This window comes from Telmatherina bonti (genome assembly GCF_933228915.1).
Source record: "Telmatherina bonti genome assembly, chromosome: 1".
NCBI classification, from domain to species: domain Eukaryota; kingdom Metazoa; phylum Chordata; class Actinopteri; order Atheriniformes; family Telmatherinidae; genus Telmatherina; species Telmatherina bonti.
In genome coordinates, this window is record NC_136619.1 from 24386809 (window position 1) to 24405680 (window position 18872).

The 18872-nt window shown below is 36.4% G+C and overlaps 1 protein-coding gene across 1 annotated transcript in view; it reads right to left on the reverse strand.

The window, feature by feature from the left end:
- adam10a (ADAM metallopeptidase domain 10a) overlaps positions 1–18872 on the reverse strand; it is a 35053-nt gene that overhangs the window by 14032 nt on the left and 2149 nt on the right. The window contains exons 2-5 of the mRNA XM_079254159.1: positions 14946–15096; positions 6161–6279; positions 5410–5568; positions 308–408 (exon numbers count right to left, since the gene is read on the reverse strand). Of these exons, the coding sequence (XP_079110285.1) occupies positions 308–408; positions 5410–5568; positions 6161–6279; positions 14946–15096 (530 nt within the window). The remainder of the gene's footprint in view (positions 1–307; positions 409–5409; positions 5569–6160; positions 6280–14945; positions 15097–18872) is intronic.

Genomic DNA, 18872 nt, shown 5'->3' on the forward strand with positions numbered 1-18872 from the left:
TCTCAAAATTCCCTCTTGTCCTGCAGGTAACTAAAATGTGTTTACACAGCATACGATACAGAAGAGCACACATTTTGCTTGAAAAAAAAACAAAAAAAAAAAACACACCAGCGCACTACTGCATTAAATATGTTGAGCTTGAAAATAAAGTTCATGACAAGCAGATCAAAAGTATGCATTCATGCTCCAAGAGTTATTATAATGAAGGCTGGAAATGAGATGGTTTATATTTGTCTCATCAGCCATCTGTACCTAATTATGAGAGTACAGCAGTAGAATGGAGGAGGGTTGTGATGCTGGCACTTACTTTGCCTGGCTCTTGAACTGCAGATGTCTGGTATTTCCTCATCCTTTCAAACACAGACTGGTCAGCACATCCACCCTCTGAGCCATACTTGTGAGGATAATCTGGCAGACAGAAATAGGATGACCAGGAAGAGCTTATAGTGCATCATGGATCTGTTTGGAATGATTTATGATTAACTGCGGGAGGTGAATCTTTGTGAGCTGGGTGCAAAAGAAGATGCATTCAATAAAAGAAAAGCTTGAGTATAAGTGATACAGCTCAGCTCTTTCAGCAAATCCAATCTAACAAATGAGTCATTGCTGATTCTTCATTTATAACTTTATCAATTTTCTGTGAGAGAAAGAGCACAGAAATATTCTGCCAATGACCTGCCTCCACCAAAGGCAAAAAAATCCTTTAAGGACAAAGAAATGGCAAACCATGCACCGTATTTTACAGACCATAAGGCGCACTTAAAATTCTTGACATTGTGCGATACGATCTGGTGCCTCTTATGTATTAATTATTTCTGGTTGTGCAGAGTAACACGTACGGTGCTTCGGCTTCAACATACCGGTTTACCGTGTGGGACCGTGGAATAAGCGCAATAAACAACTTGGACTGGAGAATTCCCGGTAGGGTTTAAATGCATAAAACAGACTCTTGAACTCCACAACGTGCAGCGCCGTTAATGCACTTTTAATACACTGATCCCCGTTGTTTAATCCCAGTTCTTTATTCTCAGTTGTTTTTTCCATGGGCCAAAACAGTAAACATTTTACAGCAAATGCTAATTTCTTTTTTTTACAAAACTTGTTAAATATGCTAAAGTCTCGGAACTATTTTATGTTAGTCTCGATGTAGTTTTTATGCTAAACAACTGCTGTCATGCTACAGGGCATTTCTTTTATTCACCTGTGAAAAACCATCTGATCTGAACCAGCAGATTAACGCTTTGCAATAGTGACTTCCACAACCGAGTGATCTAAAGTTGATTTAACTTGCTGAACTACGTGTGCGTGCATTAAAAAATAATGCACACCAGCTGGCATTAGAATCATCACTGACCATAATGTGCCTTATAACTGAATGTGCCTTATGTATCAAATTGGATTTGATATTAAAAGATCATTTATACTGGCCCTTCTAATCCAGTGTGCCTTTTGGTCTGAAAAGTACGGTAATTGTGTTACAATAATAAAAATTTCCAGTATTTACAAACACAGTCACCAATGTGCTCATGTCTAAATACAGCACGTGCACAATAATAAAGCACACATTTTAATTATGATGTATTGAGATTATATGATTTTCCACAAATTTGATGATCAGTTTTATTCACAGCTGCTATATTTTTCACAACCCTCATGAAATAATCTGATTTAAAAGATAACTGAGGTGTAAAACAGTCTGATGAATAATGATTGCAGAAAGTATGAAATCTGAGATACTGAAAAAAGCTTTATTATTTTATGGCAGACAAGCAGATGCTGCAAACAAACTATAAATAAGATCTATTACTCAGAGTAAATAGAAAAAACAAGATTCGGTAATATGTCTTTCTAAGCATTATGATGTCCTGCAACTGATGAGACAGCTTGAAAACCAATGAAAAAATGCAGACAATATAGTTGCAGTTATTTTTAGTATAGACAAAAAGAAAAGGTCTATTGAAATGACCTGATTTCACAGCTGAATGTAGTTTCTAAGCCATTACTCCAACCTGTTTTGAAAACACAACTCACTTCTCAGCATCTTATATTCACAAAACTCACAATATTATATATTATATTATTAATTATATTATAATTATATAATGGATGTGATAGACATCAGCCAGAATTCCTAAACAGCCTGAAATGACACATTCAGGCATTGACAATGTGTTTTTGATGTTTTTCAGAAAAAGCCATCTTTGTTCCCAAAGTCAATGCTGTCTCATTCAACTACTAATCAAAAGGCCTTTGCAGTTTGGCTGGAAGTAAGGATTCAGAGAAAAACCAAGACTGAAAGTCATCTTTCAATAAACTTCTTTATTTTAGATAATACTAATTTTAGAATTCATCCTTATTCTGACAATAATGCGAGTAAAGATTTACTAATATCGCCTCAAAAATTACCCAAAAATCTGATAAATCAGGTTGCATGTCACTTGTGTAAATCCACTCTTGTGAAAAACCATGTTTAAACATCTCATAATTGTTGATTTTAAATATTCATTTATAAAAGACAAACAGTGAACACAGTGTGCTTCATTCTATCTTCAGCTAATTATAGATATTTCAAGGGCTCCTCAAAGATTCCTCATCTTCACAATGGATAGGTTTACATGCACAAGTACTCTAAATAAGACACCATCATGTAAACACCACTTATGATTAGAGAAAGCAATGAAACTATTTTCCTAAAATTCCAGTCATAGTTGCAGTGTACAGACATGTCCACACTTGAATCTCAGTATCATAGCCAAAAGGTGTTTTCAGCCCACAGGGGTTACCTCCAAACAGGTCTTTCTTCATGATTACTAAAGAAATGACAGAGATCTTTCTCATGAACATAACACCTCAGCTAATCTTGAACCATCTCTAAAGACTCTATATAAGCGTTTTTAACCAGAAAAAAAAAATGCAGATAGATGCGGAAACATTTGTTACTTTCCCACAGAACTAACCAGCTGAAGGAAGTGGTGTAAATACTACTAAGTCCAAAGCAAGGACAGTTTTCATTAGGGCGATGATGTTATGCTTTTGTCCCGATTTGATTTGATTCCGATTTTTTGGGTGGCGATTTGATTTAAACTGAGATTCTCACAATTCTTCGATATTGCTTTAGAATAGCAATCAGGATTTTAATGTTGTATATTGTACTGTATCCTCTTTCCTTTTGCAATCTTCTAGCAATAATTTAAGTCGTAATGGGCCACATTTGTAGTATTTATGCTTTACAACGACAAACTGATTTTCAATCTCCTGTGTGCACAACAAAGTAATTTCATTTCGTATTTTCTTAAGCACAGTCAACAGCTTAGGGCATTTCTTTTTACGTTGGATTTCTAACGTTTTTTTTCTTGAGGTCGGTCCATCGTAATTGTTTCTTTTTCTTATTGTGGGCACACCAAGTAATTGTTTTCCCAAATGAACTCTTTTCAAGTGTCCCATACTATGGGTGAATCAACCTCTCCAGTGTCCATGAGCTCTAAAAATTGTTTTATTACCTCCGCCAAGGAGATTATGTTTTACCTGGCGTTTATCCGTTTGTCTGTTTGTGTTCAAGATAACTCAAAAAGTTATGAATGGACTTCCATTAAATCACTTTGGAAAAGTGAAAAGGAAGAACTGATTTAATTTTGGTGGTGATCTGGATCACCGCTTGGATCCAGGAACTTTTTTAAAGGCCTTGGCGGAGGTTTGTGCTCTCGAGTGCTTTTCTAGTTAAAAATGAAATATCTTGGGTTCAAATGGTTTATTATAAAATGAAGTTCAAAGTAAATGTTGTAAATATTGAAACATTTTATATTAAATTATAATTTTACTTAGTATATATATCATGTGAGCCACAAACAGGGTTGTTTAAAGCCCTTATATTAAGTCTCCACAGTGTATTTCGAGGAGTATCCTCAATGCATGCTGTACAAAAGAACAGGAGCATGTTCAGACCCAGTATCACAGCTTTTAAATCTGTACCTGTCTCTTTTAAACACACCAAAAAATATTTGTATGCATCCTGTAAATATAAGAACACATAATCACAGCATGAAGGGTAAAAATCTCTTCTCCAGTGTCTAGTTTCCACGGAAGAGTTATCAATTTATTTTAATGCTGTATTTTATGTAAGAGTTGTCCCAATTCTATCTCCAAGGACTGCTGTCCTGCAGGTTTTCCATTTATCCCTGTTTCAACACACAGGGCTCCCATTAAAATGGATTTAACAGCCAATGATGTTTTGTGCAATAACTGATTGATTTGAGTCAGGTGTGTTGGAGCAGGGATGCATGAAAAACTTGCAGGACTGTAACCCTCGAGGACTGGAGCTGAACAACCCTGTTTTACATCATACTAAACCTAGTAGGAATGAATGTCCACACACACACGAAGTGCACTAGTTCATTACAAAACAACTTTTTTATCAGTTAACTATATTATATGAATGGCCAATGTCACTTAGAACATAGAGCTGATGATATCATGCATCTCTAGGTTTTTTCTATTCCTTCATCTTTAACAAAAGGTATAACCACAAGAAAGCATCTCAAACAGAGCACATGTGACCGGCTCGCACCATTAAAACAAGACAAAAAATCTGCCTGCATTAAGCTTTACAAAATTTAGGAAGTGAAAATGGGGTCTTAGCTCCTCAAACTATTTAATGACAAACATTAAATTACTCCTAGAAATATTTTGTATGTTTTTGAAAAAAGCAAACAAGATCAAATCAATATCATTAATGAGGCATATACAGCTGTCCTCAAATGTATTCATATCCTCCCATTAAAGAAGGAAAAGAACAATTGCCTGTGAAATAAACTGCGATTGACTAAAGTAACAACACAAAGATTTTATTAAAAAAATAACATTATTTTCTACTTCTGGTTTAATAGTAATATTTTTTAAAAAGCAAACAAATATGATAAAATAACATACGTTACATCACTCAAACTGATATTTTGTTGAACAACAATGATGTTTCCACTACAGTCAGGTGTTTTCTGTACCTTTCAGTTAGACTTTTGCACATGTTGACAGGTATTTTCTCCCACTGTTCATCGGAAAAATGCTCTGATTTGTCCAGGACTAATTTGTTTGTTTGTTTGTTCTTTTTCTTCCAACTCAATTAAATGAAACATGTCTTAAGTCACTAAAATATATCTTTGCAAATTTTTAGTTATTGTTTCTTTTTGTATTCTCCAGTTATTTGAGTGACTGTTGTAAATTCAGACTTTTCCTTATTGAAAGGGTATGAATACGCTTGAGGACGACTGTATTTGATACTATGTATTCTCATATAGATATATCTGTGAGAGGCAAAAATATTCTCCTCGATCAGTCTGACATTGGGATCAAAACATTTTCTTGTCTTCATATTAATTCTCTCATACTGCTTTTCTATAAATTGAATATACTCACCAATGTCATCCTCATGATAGATGACAGAATGGAAGTCCACATTCTTGTCTTGTAGATATCTCTCTGAGGGTTCAATGTAGAATGTCCCTTGGTAGGTTTTAATGAAACCCTCAAAGCGTCCATCAACCACAGAACCATGGGCCAGTGAGTCCTTTTCACCTGGAAAAAAAGAGGATGCGGCAAAAGAGGTTAAGAACAAGCTAGTATAGCATGAGATACAGTTATACAAGAGGAAAAAAAGACCTAGCCATTTCAAATCGGGTAATATTATTTTGTTCTTGATATAAACAAAAAAGCCGCTTGGAAATGACCTGCCAAACAGATTCATAGTTTCCGTTCTATCTTCACAATTTCTATCCCTCTTAAAAAAAATCTGAGAACATCCCATTTCTCAGGTTTGTTTGAACTTGAAAGATGAGTTGCTGGAAAATGTCCAGTGAGGAGAGAAACGAGAGCTGAAGGAAGAATTGGATGAAAGGTAAAGAAAATTCTGTGTTATCTTGACTGCAACTTCCTCACAATTATAGAGAGCCAGCATATGAAATTTCTCACTTAAAGACACAGAAATACCGCAGGGTGAACATCTGTTAATGAGACATTAATTTCCATCAAGTGTATTGGCGCAAGAAAACATCAAAACCTGCAGGGCAGCAGGCCTAGAGGACTAAAGATGAGAAACACTACAGCAGAGATCAGAGAACATCAAATCAGAACCACCCAGAACGAGGTGTGTGGAAAAAGTTGAACTTACCAAAAATGTCCCCACTGTATATATGTGATGTATCAGTGGGTGTGCTTTCCCCTGACACCTCAATGATGACATCTTGAGAAAACAGAGATGTATCCCTCTTCAGCCGCAAGTTAAAATGTCTACATAGAAAAAAGGGAGACAATATTTAGCTAGAATAAGTGAAACACAGTCCAGACACTATACGCAGAAAGGATGAGGGAAAAGCAGAATTCAGCAGGTGGCAGCATACACATTTGGCTATGAGCCTTATATTTGCTGTGTTGAATGGTGCTCAGCTCTGCTATGCTTAGTGAGTCATAAGAACAGTTGGGTTGGGAGAAAAACATACTTTTAGATACAGTCACAACAAAATTTCTCTGTATTTCTGTAGCTGGTATTAGAACAATGTTCGAGCCAAAAAGCAAAGGGTCACATGAAGGACACATGACCCAAAAGCCTCCCAGAAACCTGAGGTGATGTAGTGAGGAGTATGAAGGACTGAAGGACAAACACATCTTTTAAGAAATCTTAAATAACAGCTATTCAAATCAAGATGTGATATTTCCTACTAACTTTTTCCAACATTACTCAACTCTGACTCATTTCTCTCCCTCTAATTCGTTCCACTATTTTGTCTTTTTCATGTTCTCACAAACTCATGAAGGTAACAACACATTTTTTTGTTGTTTTTTAGCTCATTTTTAGAAATGAAGTTAAGTGCATCTGCTTATCATTGCTTCAGTTTGTAATATAGATTATAACCTCCAAATTGACATGGGTGATCTTAAGGAATCATTAGGGTTATTTTATTCACATCGTTTTTTTTGTTTGTTTTTTTAGAATTTATTTCAAACTTAAAAAATACTTTTTAAAATAACAAATATTGGTTACAACAAACAACAAAAAAAGCAAGCTCTTAAGTTCGAATAAGAAGTTAGGCACTTATCTAGTCCAAAACCCCCTTATCAATAACACCGTAAAACTTTCACAGCATGAAAAAAAAATAGTAATACACATTAAATTCCATTACAATGAAACTTAAACAGTATACAGTCGTAATATACATAATCATAGAATTCAACATGCATTGCTTTAAAAAAAATAACCCTATTTGCCTCATAACTTTTAATTACACCATCTTTTATCATTTGTTTAAATTTTTTATTGATTGACATGATTTATTATTCACACCTTTCATATGCAAACAGCACATGAAATAGTAGCATGAGTAGCGTCATCACTGACTCAAACACAAGTGGTAAGTCCTGCATATCAAGACATTTTATGGAGAAGATAAAAGAAAATACTAGAGTCAAAGAAATGTTTTGACAAGTAACACTATGACATGCAGTTGAGAAATTGGCAGTGTTTTAAATTAAACAATGTCATGAGGGCCATACACTTCCAGGATTTTCTTGTGCAGGATAACTTTTTAAACACAACTGGCTTTCAGATTTTACTCCATAACCCTGCTCCAATGTTCCACCACCACACTTTTTGTTTCTATTCAAGTCTGTTTATTTATTGGGTTGTTGGTACACAACACATGGGTGACACAAGTTAATTTCTATACTTCAGGGCCTAAGCTTAAAATCTTTTTTAATTCTCTCTTTCATTGCAAAGTCTACCTAACCTTCTGTTATTACACCGAGTAATAAAGGGAAACATCAAATGTAACAACAAAAATACTTCTAGAGATACATGTTTAAAATAAAACATGTGCAACAAAAGAAAAGGCTTAAAAATAAGACGGCCCCATAGTCTGCATTTGTAACCAGATTGTAAGAAATTGGCTTTCATTTTTTTATTCTATTTAAATGTTTTGTGTCAAATCTGTGTTTTCTATTTATTTATATGTTTATTAGGCAGAAAGAAGTTTAATAATCATCTTACAGGTATGACAATTACACCATTTTCAAGGGTTGTTGTAGACAAACCTTGCATAACAGGACTTTTCAGTCACACCACCATCTGAACACACCAGATAAACCGAAAACCTAAAAATAAGCAAATACTTTTTTATGACTTCTGGTTTTGATCACAGATTCCTCTGTTCATTAATAATCCCGAGCATAGAGAATAGTTCTTGGCTTCTGCCCATTTAATGGTCCCTTCAACAATCAATATGACTTCTATTTTTAAATCTCAGACCCATAAACCATTCATTCAACTCCTAAATCAACAATTGGACACTAGGACACCTGCAGGGGAAGCATATCATGCTGTAAGAAATTTTATCAGCATTATTAATGATCTGCAGCATATCCTAAATGTTTATAGGTGCAACCCAACAAGATTTTTTTCACAGCACCTAATGAAGACACATTACTTAGCAAGAAATTGCATTTCCTTTTGCTCAATCTCCTAGTGCGTGCAGTGGAGTTTGAAATTGTATTTTGCAACCTTTTGTATTTCAATATTCTCTTCCTCATCATTGACAACGATTTGTTTAAGGACACTAATATCATAACCAACAGTGATGATTAATACTGTTACAAACTTGAGATGGAGCTGGTCTTAAAAGAAGCACAGAAACTCTGTATCTACTGATCATAATTCAGATCAAGAAACATGCCTTGTTTTATGCTGAAGTTTAAATTCATTAACAAAAGTAAAGAACAAACCTGAGACGTAAACTGCTACTAGTCAAAACTTGATTACATATCATTTTATTTTTCCCTTGCTTCAACATTATTCTACAAAAGTTCTCAAAGATCTCTTAGAGGCAGCTAATTATTCAGACATTTCCTGAATGCTGAGAATCATGACTCAGACATCTGACTATCATACACTCTACTCAACAAGCAGACCATGTCTAAGAGAAAAGAAAAAAGGATTTTCCTAAGGCTGTGTCCAGAGCTAGCAATCCTTTCAGGTGTCTTCCTTCAGACCCAAACGTGACTTGTCGCTCACAAAAAGGTTGTCTTTCTATTACCACACAACTTCCTGACACTAAATAACTAATTTGGTATTTACCAGTCAGGTTTCTGGCAGCCCAACAGCACTGAGAGTGGTATAGTTAAGGTCGTCAATGATATCTGCGTGAGGAGAGACGGGATAAAACATTTCAGTACGAGAAATACTAGATCTTAGTGAAGCATTTGACACGGTCAACCATAATGTTTTACAAGACCGTCTGAAAACTAAGTTGGAACTGGGTAGGCACCACAAGAGGTAAACTTGGTGCTCCTCTACATCACAAGATAATTTGGAAAAAATGAACAGCCCCCTCCCTCCAGATGCACAAAAGGCATAGAAACTATGCCCACCAAAACATGTGTGGAGGAGAAATTATCTGATATATCTGAGTCACTAGTTTCCGACTTTTACGGACTTTGGAGAAAATATTGCTGCATTGGAAGGATTTGTGCTTTTAAGGGGTGTAAAAGTAACACTGGACTTTATTCTCTACCTGCTGATCTGCGTCTAGCACAGTGTTTCTCAATTCCAGTCCTCAGGCCCTCCTGAGAGGGCGCCTGTTTTAGAAATGATCCTCCTCCAAAGACCTGAGTCAGATTATTGAACTTCCTCATCAAGTTCTTTGCATCCTGTTAACAAGCCCTTTATTTCATTCAAATGTGTTAAAGTAGGGTTGCCTATAAAACATGCAGGGCAGGGGGGCTGAGGACCGGAATTGAGAAACACTGATCTCGCGACATACAGTGACCTCAAATCATGGCAACTTGCAGCAGCACTTCCTGCAGCTACTGCAACCTGCCACGAACCAGAGCCTGCTGGGGCTGTTGTCATGAGCCAGCACAACGGCATTCCTGGCTCAGACTGATACAGCCTTGTTTTCCATTCCCTGTGTAGCTGGAGGGGATTCTGGAGGGGAAAAGTCTTCCACCTCAAAGACCACTCCATGATATAGGTGCTTTGTGAATCTGTATCTTTCCATCTTGGTAGTGCTTGCTGCTCTGTTGTCTGTCATTCAATCATTTCTGCCTGTGCATTCATGACACACCCACTCTGTCCCATGATTCCCCGTGGACCCCACACACCCACATCTGTAGTTTCTGTTTTGTTTTGTTTTTAAAAAATTTAGCAGTGGGCGGAGTCACACAAAAGACAAAGGTGTAGACACTTTAAAATGTACCACTGCTTCTGTGTATATACCAAAAATACTATGAATCGGCTTTTGAGAGTAGCAATAATAAACGTCTGCTGGTGTTTTTTGTCAAGTTCTCAGTGTTTCTTGTTTGCACCAGATAGACAAAAGGACATTCATTTAGTCCTACTGCCAGTAGCTTCGTCTCATTTCTTTTTCTAGCTTTGACACTGAGGATATCAATATATTAAAAGTATAGGAACAAATTTAAAACTTCAACACTGGCAATAACTTGATGCAGAGTTTGTTTTTAATGGCAAGCAGTGCATGGTGACCATGGTGCGCTTGCCCATCGTGAAATAAGAATAGTTTTTCAATTAGAGCATGTACGGTAATAAAAAACTAATGCCCACAAAAACTGACAACTGGGTACATTTTTCAATCAATGTACAAATGTGGAAAGAGGGAAAAAAATGTACCTGTTAAATTACCGTAATAACACAATGTTGAGGAACCCAAGAAGGTGGAGTTGAAAATGCAGAGGAGCAGCACCTAGACAATGGGTGCCTACACCTGGTCTTTGTGATATAGTACCCTGCATCTTTTATATGTAACCCTTCTTCAACACACCTCAATCAAATGGCTGAATTCCATCATCTGCATGTAATTCTGTTCTGCAGAGGCCTGGTAACAAGACAGTTATTCCATTCAGGTGTTTTGAAGAAGGGTTGCATGTTAAGGTTGCAGAATAGTAAATCTTGAGGACCGGACTTGAGCACACCTGGTCTCAACCATCTGCGGCATGCACATACACAAGATGGCTGAGCGATCTATGGACTGGAACTGGTCACACCCGAAGAGAAGATTACAGAGTAGTTAGTACTATAATAAACCCATTTGAAAAAAACAGGGTGTCCCAAATTTCTCTTTGCACACGTGCAATTTTTTAATCTTATACAGCATAATCTTATACAAAATGTCATCATGTGGATAAAATAAGCTAAAATATACAAAATTCTAAATACTTTATGCACACTCTGCTTTGAATTTATGAAGCCAAAAAAATCTTTTATACAGATAATCCAGAAAATTTAAGGGGAATTTGTCCATATCTACCTCCCGAATGAGACACCACTAGGGAAACGATGACAGGAAACAACACATAAGCAGAGGGAAACAATCTGTTTGATGGAGCCTTGACTATCCAAAGGTTTTGGGAATAGCAGGAAATAGCTGCTGGCCTTAATTACACTTACATTTTTCAATTCAAAAAGATGGCACCAGGACCAAAAAGGATTTTTTATTTTTTTTTAAAAAGAAGTAAATTTCCATACAAGGAAAACATTACTACAGACATCAGGACATTTTACAATCAGAAGTCTACCATTTCAGATTGACAAAAATGTAAGAAGCGCACAGAGCCTTTCAGCCTAGCCTACCTGTGTCTTCCACCACATGATCACCCCAGGATAAAGCTTGTTACATATTCCACGAGAAGCAAGAACTGAGTTCTTGCTCTCGAGGCTGCAAGAACAAGACAAAAATTCTTCTTCATCAGGTCCATACGTACTCCACAAGAAGCACGTCTGCAGTGGGGAGGGATCACTGCGGGGGGCGATGTCTGATTTTATGTGCAATGAACCCAGTTGTTACCTCCGCCAAGGAGGTTATGTTTTTCCCGGCGTCTTTGTGCTGAAAATAACTCAAAAAGTTAAGGACGGATTTTTATAAAAATTCCAAAAGTTGTGGGAAATGTTAAAATGAAGAACTGATTAAATTTGTGTGGTGATCCGGATCACCGTTTGGATCCAGGAATTTTTTAAAAAGCTTCTTTAACATTGTGCTTGTAGGAGGTTTCTGCTCTCCGAGTGCTTTTCTAGTTTCATATCTAACAAGCAACTTCCTCCGCGGCTGGGCGGGTTGTGCACGAGGCTGGGTCCGAGTGTTTTAATGCCACATGTAAAAATGTTGGTACTTTCTCACCACCTTGATCAGCTGTTTTATCAAAACAATCCATTTTACCTGCAGCAAACAGCAAAAACGCAGAAGCAGCAACTCTGCTTCATGCTTTTTCCGTGTTAACAACGCCCACCTAAAATGTTCGACCAATCACACGATACTTCTCAAAGTCCTGCAAAAAAAAAAGTTCTGCCTGCCCGATGTGTCAGTAACTGTCTTCAAACACGTCCGCAAAAACAAAATGACGTCATTTTCTTCTTGGGGCCTCGAGAACAAGAAAAAAGTTCTCACTTTTTGTGGAGTATGTAACAAGCTTTAGGGGAAGGACTAGGTCAGTATCCCCTCTTTACCATAAGATATCACTATCTGGGGTGTCTCTGTGCAGCCAACTCCCATCTTGTGTAGACTAAACACAAGGAGAGGGTTACATTTCTGCTGTTGTGTGTATTGCTCTGCTCAGCACTACTAAGAGAGGAGAGGTGGAGAACATAATAGATTCACTCATGGGGAAGGAAATAACGATGGTTCATCAGCCAGAGGCACAGAAGGGATTCATCTTTTCTTTCTCTTCACAAAAATAATTCATAATTACTTCTTTCCAAACAAACTTGGTTGTTACCTGAACACTATTTTGAAGCTCTAAATGAGATATGGGATGGTATGTGATAAAATTCAGTTACTTAAATTTGAACATTTAGTAATTAATTTATATACAATAAGCACTTTTAGAGATATGGCCCGAACAATCAGCTAAATGCAATTTAAATTAATAGGATTTTGTAGCCTGGCACGCCAGACTGGAGTGCTCCATATATTCAATACAGAGCGACTGAGTCTGGAGTCACTCCCGTTAACGGAGATTCACATCTGTCTTAAACAAAACGGCCACACTGATGGGTTGATCTCAGGAGACTCTTGCCTCTTGTCTTGCATCACCACATATTCTTCAAAACATTCAAGATGACGCACAGACGTAGCGGGAGTTTGTTTCTTTTGGCCATACGATTAGGTTCAAAAAGCAACACTGAGTTGCCATGTAGTCTCAGGTTTTTACAGCAAAAATGACAAAGGTAATTTTTTATTGGCTATGTATGAATTGGCTTGAAATGATGTGTATGTAAAGTGCCCTGTGACAACATTGTTGTGAAGTGGCGCTATACAAATAAAGCTGAATGAAATTAAATTGAATTATGTCTTCTGTACTGCACGCCATGTTTATTTTCTTCTGTTGCGTTCACTCGACTGAACACTTCTGGAAATTGTAGACTGCAGCTTTACTGACATCACGTCCGCCCTTTTTCTAATTGGTTTACTCCGCGCTTGTTTGTCCCGCCCTAGAAATCCATTGATGCAAGTGAGTCCCCAGACTCTACGCTGGTACAGCAAAAGAGTCAGGCTTGCCAGGCTAAGGATTTTGACTACAAGTAAATTTTTTTTTTTAAATTTAAAAAGAGATTTAAATTGTCCTTCTAATGTATTGTATGTAGATATTTATTTATCTATTTGTATTTTATATAGAATATGTATATGTAGTGTACTTCTATATTCTTCTAATGCAGCTTTCTAATGAATTTGCAAACATATAAAAAAATGTTTTCAATGTTTTTACTATCCACAAAAAGAAACTGTTTTGAACACACACACACACACACACACACATTGGATTGCCTCTGTATACATAACAAAAACTTATCTGAACTAAATGATTAAACTGTTTTGCTGTATAGAACAAAAAAACTTGAAAACAGCAGGCAGCATTTCACATTGTGTCTTTAAAACATCTTCATCTTGAATTGTCCAACTTTTCTTAGCAACTCATTCACTGACAACTGAAGCCTCCACTGTTACATGGAAATGGGAATTATATAGCAGTTTTCAAGAATGTGGATAGTCTGGTTTTTTTCAGTCTTAAATTACCAGTACAAACGATATCCCCAGGGAAGGAAGTCCTTGTCAGTAAAACCAGTTTCAAATATCACTCACCATAAAAAACAGTGATCTTCTCTACCCAGACTTCTGAACTCAACTATAGTTTTACTCATAACGTGCTTGAAACTGTTTTCTTTGAAATGAATACTAGTTAACAGTGCTGAGACACCTCTGATAAACTTAAAAAGGAGTATATTAAAAAGCTGCAGTCTTATCTAATTTTGTATTCACTGACCAGAGGAGAATTTTTTTTATCTCTGACTGTGAAAAAGATAAAACACCACACCACTTCAATAAGATTGTCCTGATTCTTGTACTTGTTGTTGATTCTATATTTTCCAGAATTACCCAAAAAGCACCCTACAGACTTCATTAAAAATATTTGTGATTTTGACAACACAAATTACTTGTTTTACTTTTTTTTTAACATCTTAGCTGGTTTCTGTACTGAAGGAACTGTGTAAGAGCTAGTGAGGATTTGTTGTTGAAAGAACAACAAATCAAACCTGGAGGAAGCCATGCTTACCCACTTAGTGCACTAGAAGATGGCTTTCCATCTCCAAGTTTGAGGGAATGAAACTAAGGACCTCAAAGTGTGTTAAGCAAACAAAAGATCAATTCAGGTATTGGATGAGGTATTGGTGAGGGGTACAGGGATATTCTAAATTTCATAACTTTACAAGGCATAGTTTTGTAAAAAGAAATAAATAAATAAATAAAAAAAAGATCCTCTCCTTATCCCAGGATAGTGAGATCTGAAGTGAAAGGAGTTGGACACAATGTTCAGCAGAAGATTAAGAGGATTGGCTGAAAGGCAGAAACATAGAGTAAATATGTGATGAGCATTGTGTGTGACTGGATTTAACTGACCTTCCATGAGCATGAAAGTCCAGGTTGACAGTCCTGTCATGAGGAGAGAGTGCCCTTTTGGCTCTTTGGTGGCTGTTATGCAGAGCTTCTTTGTCATATGATAAGCCTTCATAATGACGAATATATTTGTTCAATCGGTTCCCAAACTGACCTGAAAGAGAGTTTAATGACATATTAGTAATCAGTTATTGACAAACTTTTGCTGCATGGATGGTTTATTTTGCATCCCTATATTTCGGTTTGACTGTTTCCATGACCAAAAGGCCTTATGAAATATATTTATACCAATATCATAGATATATTTTGACTAAATATCTTTATTTTCCAAAATTAAGAAGAGCAACACTTTACTAAAACATTCAGCTTGATATTACACCAGTAGGCTCAAGACTAAGAATGCAACGCGGGATCAGCTAAAAACAATGTTTCTGTACTTCTTTGATTTTACTTCACCTTTTCCTACTTTGACATGTCAAATAAAATAAATAAAAGAGCTTTTAGAGCCATGATAGGAAAATAAAGGGGGAATCTCTAGTGACCAGCTACAGAACAAACTGCCAAAGGACTTAATGGGCTAAACAGGTTCATTCAGCTTACTGTGGTCCAACTGAGGTAATCCAGTCAGCTTTCATACCAACCATTTTCTTTGTTCTTTACATAAAAAACAAAGAAAGTGCTCAGCTTGAAGCACAAGTGAGTAGCACATGATGCACATCAGGTGACTATGGTTGTGTTTCCACAGAAATGTGGGAGCAAAGTAACTGAATCTGTTGCTGGGGGTTAAACAGTGAAATACTTTTCAGAGGACAGCTGAAATTTAGCTGAACTCAAGTTCTAAACATTTCTGCAGCACACGAAAAACACAACTGAGTGTCTTTTTCTCCGAGGAAAAACGCTCAAAGCAATCTGGGAAATGGACTTGTATACAAAGCTTAATTTAAAGAACAAAGACACAGATCTCAACTCTTTCATAATTTAAAATATTAAAAAGATCCCCATAGGTAGAAAAAAAAGAGAATCCAGGTGCTAAATCTTACGCCTGTACTTTCACACTAATTTTTTTCAGCACTGAAAAATGTCCGTGTAGTGGGAGTTACAACTCCCCAAACACGACAGGTAGTTCCAGGCCAGCTGCAACTTGTTCATAAATGCATTGAAAATATCCTACACAAAGAGCCTCTCTTGCCTTTCTTCAAAAGGTCAAAACGATGAGTCAAGAAGTGTGAAACAACCCTAAAATTAAAAGAAAACAAAAACATGAAGAAGTGAAGCTGTAATTTACTGAGGAATATGCGGTTTTATACACAAACACTTCCAGCACATATTGTCAGAGCTTGCGCTTGGATATCACAGTCCCATTAACATGCAGTATGGATGTCACAAGACTGATTTGTCAACACATGACTGCCTTGTTTAAAAACTTAATCATGTGCCGGCATCTCGAAGACATAACAGTCTGAAAAATATGTATGTTTTTATGTGCCCAACTCATGGGCCGAAAAGTAGGCTACAAATATATGTCTGTTGTGTAGTTACCTTATGCCACATAAAATTCATGAATTATGTTGAAACACCCTACTTTTATCTTAACAGTAGGGGTGGGAAAATCAAATCGAAAAATCGAATATTGGCATTTTTTGCTTCACAATTTTAAAATCAATTTTTTGTTAAAAAAAAAATCTTTTTTTAAATAAATAAAAATAACTCATTCTAAAATATTTTTCATTTTTATTATTTTTATTGATCTTTTTACTTGTCTTCTTGGGCATTATAGCAGCAGAATGATTGTCTGGCTACTGTGTTGTTTTGTCCAAATTGAAATCAAGAAAAATGATGAGCAAAACAAAAAGGTTTTGTTCATTTTTTTGGGGGGGGGGTTAATCTACAAAATTCAACAATATCAAAGAATTGTGAGAATCGCAATTTAAATTGAATCGGCACCCAAAAATTCAGAATCAAATCGGGACAAATGCATGTCGTCACAGCCCAACTGAACAGGTACAGTAAAGGTTTTAATGTCATAAAGTTAGGGTACGAGAAGACGAAAAGATGTGCACCATAAAACAAGCCACATGTTGACATGCATTGAGTACATTTCACATAAATTAACAAGGTTTTCCAACAACAGTTTATTCTCAGAAGGGTGACATCAATTGCTATGTTTACATGGGAGCTTTAATTCCTGTTTATTTCTGAATAAAAGTTAATTCTACTTTAAACTGATGAAAAACGACCATGCAAACACTTACTTCCTTATGAAAATTTCTATTTGGAATTAAACTAAATTCCGCTGTAAGTTGCTGGTTTATTCGTATTTTAATTCCGATCTATTTAATTTCTCTGTCATGTAAACCTTAATTCCGCTCTAAGTTAATTCTGGTTGTTCTTCACATGTTCATTACCTTGTCCTGACGTGTTTCATGTAAACCTTCATTCTGAATTATTATTTTCATGGAAACTCGTAGAAGAATATATTAGTTCCGAATGATTTAATTCCTAAATAATAATTCCAAATTAAAAAACCTCATGTAACCACAGCCAATGTGTAAGATGTGATTCCCAAAACCCTCGAAAAGTGATCAAGCAATTAGTAGACAGCTTAAAGAGGCTACACAAATTATTAATGACAATCTAATAATCTTACAGGGTTCAGTTGTTGAAGCTCTGAAAAATTTTACATGTAAGAAACTTTTACAACGAAGTTGGATTTGCAATTATCAAGCTACTTTTAGGGTTAACACTGAATTTTTGCACTACAACGCTGGTTCACTTCTTACTGGGGTAACCTACCATGCTGGCTTAGGCTGAATGGCTAACCTGCTCTGGAGAAGCATTTAATAGAGAAAGTTATTTCAGAATAGAGGCCATTCCTTTGATGAAGAAATAAAGCCTCGCCACAGACTGCTTTGAAGTATGTTTTTGTATTTGTTGTTGACTTATTTCCAAGTCTGTTTAGCTTCTCTTGTGTTGCGTCTAAAATAATGAGTTTAAGAATAATGGTCATACATCGCATAACTCCAGAACCATCAATTCATGCAACATACCACTCATGCTGTCACGGTGAGGATTTCTATATTCTAAACACAAAATGCTCTCACACAGGGGTGCTAAGCCTCAAAAGTACTTAATCGCAAATATCAAGGAAAGGAAAAACGTCTGTCCAGAAATAAAGTGAAATCGAGTGATCATAGTGGTGTCATTTATATTGCCCGATAAATTAACATTGTATAATCTCACAAATTTACCTATTAGAGGTTTGCAATTTTCTACCCGCTTTACTTCCTGCCTATGTTGAGGAAACAGTCTTGCTTTTGTCCTTTGACTGGTGTTTGAATTTTTCATATTCATTAAGAATTTTTGTCAGCTCCTCCATGGCAAAGTAGACTGCTCTGCAGGGTTTTCAATGTTTGTGATTGGTCAGGTGCTGCAAACATCACCTCTTTCACAGTGCACTGATCAAAATGGGAAAACCCTGAACTAAATTGCCGAGTTGATAACCACCTTTGTATTACTGCCAGGTAACGGAGAGACACACAAGGTGTGTTACTCTGACTTTGTGGAACAGGCCTGTGGTTGGCTTGCACATAGTGGTTTTTCATTCTCCCTCGGCTCATCATGTAGTGCACTAAGTAAGTTGGGTTCTGCATTTGAAGAGCATCCTTTTTAATTTCTCATGGCATTCCCAAGGGATAAGAGACAACTGAAGTACAATTTAGTTGCTACATTTACTGAAAAGGACACTCTGATATACAAGTTCTCTTCTCCTAGGGATTCCTAGTCAATAAGAAAGCAAACAGATCCAACATGAAGACGCTGTTTGACCCAACACTTCTTATCTGCCCAGCAATGCTGCACACTCTGCAGCTACAGTACATCTACCCTTATCTTCTGTAGTAGACATGACATTTTCATGATCCCTTTAATAAA